This window comes from Eimeria tenella, genomic scaffold (genome assembly GCF_000499545.2).
Source record: "Eimeria tenella Houghton genomic scaffold, Eth_scaff282, whole genome shotgun sequence".
In the NCBI taxonomy this organism is placed as follows: Eukaryota; Apicomplexa; class Conoidasida; order Eucoccidiorida; family Eimeriidae; genus Eimeria; species Eimeria tenella.
Window position 1 is genome coordinate 1 of NW_013542698.1, and position 7,853 is coordinate 7,853.

The 7,853-nt window shown below is 58.2% G+C and overlaps 2 protein-coding genes across 2 annotated transcripts in view; one reads left to right on the forward strand and one right to left on the reverse strand.

Annotated features, from left to right (window-relative positions):
- Positions 1 to 47: 47 nt before the first annotated feature.
- On the reverse strand, positions 48 to 2,258 carry ETH_00010245 (uncharacterized protein; the record flags this gene model as incomplete). The annotated part of the gene is made up of 1 exon (XM_013375506.1): positions 48 to 2,258. A coding segment is annotated over one exon (2,211 nt), but the record flags the coding sequence as incomplete, so codon positions are not given.
- A 3,858-nt stretch (positions 2,259 to 6,116) lies between these two features.
- The window catches only part of ETH_00010250 (Os05g0204900 protein, related), a gene marked incomplete at both ends in the record, with an annotated part of 5,528 nt that continues 3,791 nt past the window's right edge, over positions 6,117 to 7,853 (forward strand). The window contains 4 exons of the mRNA XM_013375507.1: positions 6,117 to 6,402; positions 6,607 to 6,829; positions 7,103 to 7,286; positions 7,700 to 7,834. Coding sequence (XP_013230961.1) covers positions 6,117 to 6,402; positions 6,607 to 6,829; positions 7,103 to 7,286; positions 7,700 to 7,834 — 828 coding nt within the window. The remainder of the gene's footprint in view (positions 6,403 to 6,606; positions 6,830 to 7,102; positions 7,287 to 7,699; positions 7,835 to 7,853) is intronic.

Sequence of the window (7,853 nt, forward strand, 5' to 3'; positions counted from 1 at the left end):
GCTGCTGCTTGCCCCTCTTCTTCTCCCGGGATATGTTCAGCAGGAACTTCTTCTTCAACAACTCCATTTGAGCGCCAAGTCCGTTCTCTTCTGCTGCTGCTTCCGTAGTGGAGGCCCCAGTGGACATCAGCATCAGCAGCAGCAGCAGCAGCAGCTGCTGCTGCTGCTGCTGCTGCTTCCTGCGAGTCTGCTGCCGCGGGCGGCACTTCCATCCAGGCAGACAGCAGCGAAGACGAGCCGTAGTAGGGGCTCTGCTGCTGCTGCTGCTGCTGCTGCAGCCCAGGGTAGCTGGTGGTACATTGAGCAAAGTTCAAAACTGCTGCTGCTTGGCAGCCTTGGAATATATCAATTTCAATTTGGGCACCACCAAGGGGCCCCCAGACGGAAGGTGGGGCACGCAGGGGCCCCTTGGGCTGTCGGGGGGCCCCCTGGCTGTTCGTGAAGGCTCCGGAAACCCGCAGCAGTGCAGCAGCAGCAGCTGCTGCTGCTGGCCCCTCCAGCTTTCCCATGCTGCTGGCCGCAAACTGAGAAGCAGCAGCAGTTAAGCTGTAGCCGTACAGGGGCTGCAGGTCTTGGCCTTTGCTCAGCACACCGCAGTCATCCTCATCACCCTCTTCCGCAGCAGCAGCAGCAGCAGCAGCAGCGGCAGCTGCAGCAGCAGCTGCAGCAGCGTCCCCTGGCCGGCTTGCAGCGACGCAGCGCCAAGAGGCAGCTGCGGTCGTGTTCATTTCAAGATATTTGTTTATGTTGGCAAAGGGCGACTGCAGCTGGTAGCCGCCGCCACGTGCTGCTGCTGCAGCTGCAGCAGCAGCAGCAGCAGCAGCAGCTAGAGTGGCCTCGAGACCCTCACTCTGCTGGCTTTCGTAGGGGCTTTCTCTGGTGCAATCTGCTGCAGTTTTTGAGATGATTAAATTCCTTCTTGTGTCTTCTCGGTCCCGCGCTGCTGCTGCTAAGCATGCGACTGCTCTGCTGCTGCCTTCGCCGCTGCTGCTGCAGCTGCTGTAGCTGCTGCTGCTGCTGCAGTTCGCATCTTTTCGTGGGGCGTCTAGAGCTGCGAGCTGCTGCTGGTGGCAGCCTGCAGCTTGCTGCGGGGAGTTGCTGCTGGGCAGCAGAAGCTGGCTTTCGTCAATTAAGTCTGCTGTGCTGCATGCACTTAGTGCTGCAGCAGAAGCAGCCAAAGCTGCTGCCACCTTCTGGGCCAAAGTCCCCAGCACCGAAAGTGGTCCACTGGTCACCTCCGGCTGCTCCTGGCCCTCCAGCGGCGCTGCACCGACGGGCCCCGCCACCTCCCTGAGCCCGCCCGCAGCAGCAGCAGCAGCAGCAGCAGCAGCAGCAGCAGCAGCAGGCCTTATTAGGGGTGCTTCGGCCGCTGCGGCTCCGCAGAAGTCTTCGGCTGCTTCTTTTTCCGCGTGCCTGCCCTGCTGGGCGCTGTTGCTGCCGTCTTTCCCCGCTGCAGCTGCTGCTGCTGCTGCTGCTGCCGCTGCTGCTGCTGGCTGCTGCTGCTGCAGCGCGGCCGCGGGCTCTTCCGGGCGTCTGCGCACGTACTTCTCGGGCCTCCACTGGGTACTTTCTGCTTCGCTGCAATCCAAAGAAGTCCATTCTTCTTCTTCCATTATTGTTGGACAATCATGAGGAAGTGCAAATTCAAAACCCACTTGGTGTCGAAAGGGTACAAACACCACTGGCCGCGGCAGCACAGGCGCGGGGGGCCCCTCTGGGGGCCCCTGGGGGGCCCCCCGGCCTGCGGGTTCCCTGGGCCCCGGGGGGCCCCCCGGGGCGCCCCCCTGGGGACCCCCGGGGGGCCCCCGGGGGGAGGCCCCCGCCTGGGGAGGCGCGGGGGCCCCCGCAGGGGCCTCTGCTGCTTCTTTTTCTTTTGCTGCTAAGTCCGATAAGACCTCGAGAGTGCTGGAGGGAGAGCCCGTGGGGGGCGTGGGGAGCTCGGAGGCCCCCAGGGGCCCCTGAACAGCAGCAGCACGAGACTGGCGCTTAACAAGGCGACACAAGGGGCCCCAAACTGCTGCTAAAGGGGGGCAGGAGGGGCCCCCCGTGCCCCCTGGCCTGAGGCAGGCGAAGGCTCGGGGGCCCCCCGAGGCCCCTGGGTGCGCAGGGCGTTCGCCTACAGCAGCAGCAGCAGCAGCTGCTGCTGCTGCTGCTGCTGCGGGGGTGGCGCTGGGAGGGGCGCCGCTGGCGCGAAAGAACAGCCGCAGCTTCGCGGCTGCCCGCGATGGCTTCCTGCTGAGGGTCGGCAAGGGCTCCATTTTGCTGCCGAGTTATTTGGATTTAAATGCGAAATTGTTTTTAATAAAACAAAAAAAGAAAGTGTTTAGATTGCTGAGAGAAAAGAAGCCCGCAGCAGGTCGAGACTGCACCGCTTGGCGTCGCCGGGCGGGCGCAGCTAGAAACCCGCGGCTTGAAGCTGTTTTAAGACACAGCAGCTGCAGCAGCAGCAGCACAAAGTTAAATATTACGAAATGGAATTAAATTAAAGATTAAAAGGCGAGAAAGGCGCAGCAGTTTGCTGCAGCTTGCGGCGACAGACCGCTGCAGCAGCAACAGCTTCGACGGGCAGCCGCGAGAGGCTCGATTCAGGCAACTGCAGCAACAGACGCGGAGAAGTTCTCCAAGTTTTCAATAAAATGCACAAAACAATCTTCTTTTCATTATCCTGCAAAAGAAAAAGCTGAAATAGCTGCTGCTGCAGCTGCTGCCGCTGCTGCTCAGCCACACCGCCAACGGCTTGCAAGACAGTGGTGACCAGCGGAAGTGGCTGGCGGGCGTGACCTCTGCAGCTCGCGGGCCCAGTTAGCCAACCAGCCATCGCCATTCTTTGAATTTGAATTTCAGTTCTTAAAAGTAATCCATTTAATGCATTTTTTCCGGATTTTAAGGGGCTTTTGCTGCAGTCTTCGCTGCTGCTGCTGCCGCCCGCCGCCCCCGCAGCACGTCGGCTGCAGGTCGCTCCGCAGAGCAGCTGCCACTCACTCCCACGCAAACCCCAAAAAGCATCTTTAGAATTCCAAATAGACTTTTCATGGGATTTCATCTTCAATCTTTTAAACATTGTTTTCTAAATAAGCGAGAAAGCCCGTCGTTTTGCCGCAGCAGACCCTGGCTTGCCACTCTGCAGCGGCTGGCTCCTGTGGGTGAGGACTTGGCCGCGGGCTACAGCCTCTTTTGACGGCTCTCCTTATTATTTTTAAGGCATTTCTTTCTTTAACTTTCCCAACTCTTTAAAATATACATTTTAAGTTCCAAATCTTCTGCCGGGCGGCGCCGCCAGCCCCTACACACCTTGTCCAGCTGCTGCGCTAGCCCGAAGAGCAGCCAACAGTGGCTCTAGGAAATGACATTTTTGAAGCTTTTTGCTGCTTCTTTTTGGCAATTCTTTGAACAAATGAAGCTTTGTGTCTGTACAGCGCAGTTTTTAAAGAAATAAGCAGCGAAAAGATAACCGGAAATCTTTTCAAATGCAAAAACGGCCTCCTCGGGCACCCTCCGTGCAGAACGCTCGTCTAGACAAGCCTAATAAGAATTAAGAATACCATTTTAATTGCTTTTTTATATCTTTTTCGTTTTTGTAACTCAAAAGACTCATTTGAGATTATTTTTAAAAGAAAAGAAACAAAGAGAGGTATGTGGCGGTGGTTGAACAGCCACTGCGCTGTGCCTTTCTGCTGCCGTGCACTGCAAGCAGCAGCGCTGCTGCTGCAGCTGCTGCTGCAGCTGCTGCTGCAGCAACTGCTGCAGCTGCTGCCTCTGCTGCTGGGATAATTCCTTTTAATAGTAGTTAATAATTGTTATTAGTAGACTGGATTCATGCGCAGACAGAGAAAACCAGGGCCTCTTCCCCACAGTATCTGTCTACGGGACACCACGGAAATAGCAGCAGCAGCAGCAGCAGCAAACTGAGCACCCCACGCGCCTCCACCGGCTGCGGCAGACTCCTACAATCTCTACCAGGAGCAGCAGCAGCAACAGCACCAACAACAGTAGTAGCAGCAGCAGCAGCAGCAGCCGGCGACCAACTATCGGCATAGTTTAAAAAGCTGCTGCTTCCCGAAATATAAAGAAGGAGAAATATAAAAATATAAATGTAAAATAAAAAAGAAATAAATAAAAATAAAAAGGAATAAATAAAAATGAAATAGGAGTTAAAGAGGGCGCGCACGGAATTGAACCATGAACCTGCCGATCTGCAGTCGGCCGCTCTACCATTGAGCTACACACCCGTTGCTGCCAACTCGCCAGCAGCAGCCTAATTTGCTGCTGCTGCTGCTGCAAAGAGATCCACTTCAATGAGGATTCACAGTACGGAAATAGGACCCCCTATGCCCTTTGCAGCCACACAAAAGCTGCTGCTGCTGCAGCAGCAGATGGCCGTAGTGGCCGGCCCAGGATCCAGAGCTCCGCTGCAGCTAGGGTTTAGGGTTTAGGGTTTTAGGGTTTAGGTCCAGCGCATTTAGTTTGTCTACTCTGTAGCTTCTTCTACCTGCAGCTTTTGCTGCAGTATACAGCGCCCCTTCAGGCGCAGCCACGCGCTGCAGCAGAGGATCCAATTGCTGCGGGCTGGCCTCTAATGTGCTGCTGCAGCAGCTGCAGCTCAGCAGCAAGACCGAATGCTGCAGCAAAAGCCTCAGTTTAGCTTTTAGCCAGACTTTTCGTGCTGCTAAGGCTGCTAGAGGGGCCTAGGTTTTGTCTTAGCCGAATCCCGAGAGGCCTCGAGCCCCACGGAGCAGCAGGGGGGCCCCTTGGCCCCCAGCCTGGCGCAGCAGCAGTTACAGGGGTATTGTAGCTTGTGAGCAGCAGCAGCAGCAGCAGCAGCAGTGAAGAGCCACCAGCAGCAAGGCCCGCCTAAGTAAGCCGCAGCCCCGCTGCGGCCCCCTGGGCGCAGCAGCAGCCCAGCAGCAGCCAGCAGCAGCAAACAGCTCCGTGCAGACTAGCAGCAGCAAGTGCAGCAGCAGGAGCCCCCCGCAGCAGCAGATCCGGCGCGGGGCGCAGCACACAGCGCGCAGAGTGCTGCGCCGCAGCTGGCTGCGGGCGGGCTCGGGTGGGCTGGGCGAGCAGCAGCAGCAGCAGCAGCAGAAGCAGCTTTGGACCCTTTTGCAGCAAATAAGAACTCGAGGGAAATCCGGAGAAGTTGAATTGAATGGATTTTGGCAAAGGCGAGACTGGCAAGGGCCGCAGTCGGCCACGAGGCGGGCTGCTGTGTGTGCAGATTCGGGAAGCGTTGTTCAAGTTTGCTGCTGCTGAGCAGCTTTTCAAGTTCCTCGGGAGTTGTGTGTTGCACTTCAAGAAATTATATTTCGAACAGAGGCCGGGAAGAAGGGGAAAAAGGGGAGAGGGAAGCCCTATCGACCTGCGGCGTTGTGGGCATACCCAAGAGGCGGCCCCATCATCGGGGGTGTGGCTGAGAGGTGTTCTTCGCGTTAAAAAAAGGTCTTTTTCTCGGGTTTCCGCTCATATTTAGTTGTTAATACGTCAAAGGCTGCAATTGATCTCTTTTTTTGCTCGAGTTTCCCCGGCTTTCCGTGCGGATTCCTGCTGCGAAGGCGGGAAACAGCACAGCTGGCTGCGCAGAGAGGCTCGCTGTAGCAGATGAGGGCCCCATGGCCCGCCGCTTTTCCGCGGAAAACGACGAGATGCCTTTGCCAGAGTTCGTCGACGAGTTAATGAGTGTGTATTGCGGCGAAGGAGGTTTATTTGAGGGTTTTTTGAGGCCAGCGACCGGCGAGGTTGGCGAGAAAGGCAGCGCAGGGCGCCCGTGAGCCGCGCTGCGCCTGTGTTGCGGCGCTGCGCGCAGCAGATACACCAATCTGCTGCTCAAAAGCCCTTCAAAAAGCTGCACATTGACAAGGCCGCGGCTTTTTGTGTTTAGCATGCGTTGATCGCGCCGTCCGGGGCTCGGAAACATGCGCCAGGCCGGATTGCAGCACCCCCGACTCGAAGCAGCAGCGCCTCTGCCGCGGAGGCTGCGTGGTTTCTGATGCCGAAGAGCTGCAGCAGCCCGAGCTTTCCGTCGCCTCTCCCCGCCGCGGCCGCAGCAGTAGCAGCAGCAGCAGCAGCAGCAGCAGCTTCCCGCCGTCTCAGCCTTCCTGGCTGACCCCGTTGCCGCGAAAATGACCTTCAAAGTTGGCGACAAAGTGGCCGTCTACGGCTACCCTGCCACTGTCAAGTTCGTGGGCACTTTCCCCCCCCCCAGGGGCCCCGGGGGGGCCCCCGGGGGCCCCCCGGGGGGCCCCCCGGGGGGCCCCCACGGCCAGCTTTCCGGGCCAGTTGTTGGAGTTGAATTCCTCAAGAGGGGCCCCGGGGACTGCGACGGTTCTTACCACTCCCGCAGGTACTTCCACTGCGCCCCGGGCAAGGGGCGCTTCGTCCGCGCCTTCTCTGTCAAGCCCTTCAGCGGTGAGCTGCTGCTGCTGCTGCTGCTGCTGCTGCTGCAGCTGCGGGGGGAGGGGCGTTCGCTGCGGGGTCAGGAGCTGCGCTACGCGCAGTTCCGGCTGCGGCCTGTGCACTGCTGCGACTTGGGGTGGCGCAGCTGCTGAGGCAGCCGCGGGACATTGCTGCTGCTGCTGCTGCTGCTGCTGCTGCTGCTTGCTTTTGCTGCAGAGGAAACCTGCGCAGCCACGCGCATTCAAACTTCTTTCCGCCGCTACAGAGCGGCGGAAACTTTTCAAGAATTGGCTGCTTTTCGTTTTTGGAATGAACTGGATCATTTCGAAGAGAAAGACGCTCTTGTTAACAACAGGCGAGTTCTGTTTTGCTGCAGCAGCGCAGCAGCAGCGCAGAAGCAGCGCAGCAGCAGCAGCGCAGCAGAAAGCTGCAAGAGTTTGTGCTTTCCTTTGCCTTCTTTGCACGACGCAGCCTCTGGGCAGCTTTTTGCTGCTGCTCTCTTTTGTGCTGCTGCTCTTTCTTTTTGCTGCTGCTCTCCATTCTTGCTGCTGCTGTCTCTTTTTGCTGCTCCTTGAATTCTAATTAAATTGGAGTTGTTTGCACTTCTTTGAATTTGTTCTCGATCGGGGGGCACCCCTCTGCAGTTCAACTTGAACCGGGCGTGAAGCTGCACTTGCTGCTGCTGCTGCTGCTGCTGCTGTTGCTGCTGCAGAGATGTGGGCACTCCCACTTTGAACACAATTAAGAAGCAAATCCACGATGAAGACTTCCTGGATGTGGGAGAAGTTCCCACAGAAAGGCCCCGAGCCAGCAGCAGCACACTGCAGGTTCCTGGTGCTGCTGCTGCTGCTGCTACTCCCGGCGGCCGCATGGCCAGGCGCCGCTCCTCCACGCGAGTCAGTCCTCATCACTGTTTTAGGGTTTAGGGTTTAGGGTTTGGGGACGCGCAGCGGCGGGCTGGGCACTGGGAACTCTATAAACACGCAGAGAGGCACTGGGAGCAAATGAAAGCGGAAACCCTAATTTGATGCACCCAGTAGTTGAGCAGCAGATGCTGCAGCAGCTGCTGCAGCAGCAGCTGCAGCAGACTGCAGCGGAGCAGCACGCTGACTGCTGCCAGAAGCAGCTGCAGCAGACGCGACCTGCTGCTGCTGCAGCTAGCGCCACGCCTCCCACTTGTTCTTGCCCAAGAGTAGTTGTTTGCCGCCCACAGCGGCGCGTCTTTTGCTGCTGCCGCCGCTGCTGCTGCTGCTGCTGCTGCTGCTGCTGCTTAGCGGGGGGGCGTTGGTGTGGTCTGCAGCGTTCGCAGCAACGCCAAAGCATCGACGCCAACACAATTGCGGAAGAAGGACTTCCCCCAGGTTACAAAGGGCCTCATTTGCGGTGGCCTATAACTCGGGAGTTTGCACTCGACCTCATCGACCACTTCCGCGACCACTCCGACGTGGGCTGCTGCCGCTGCT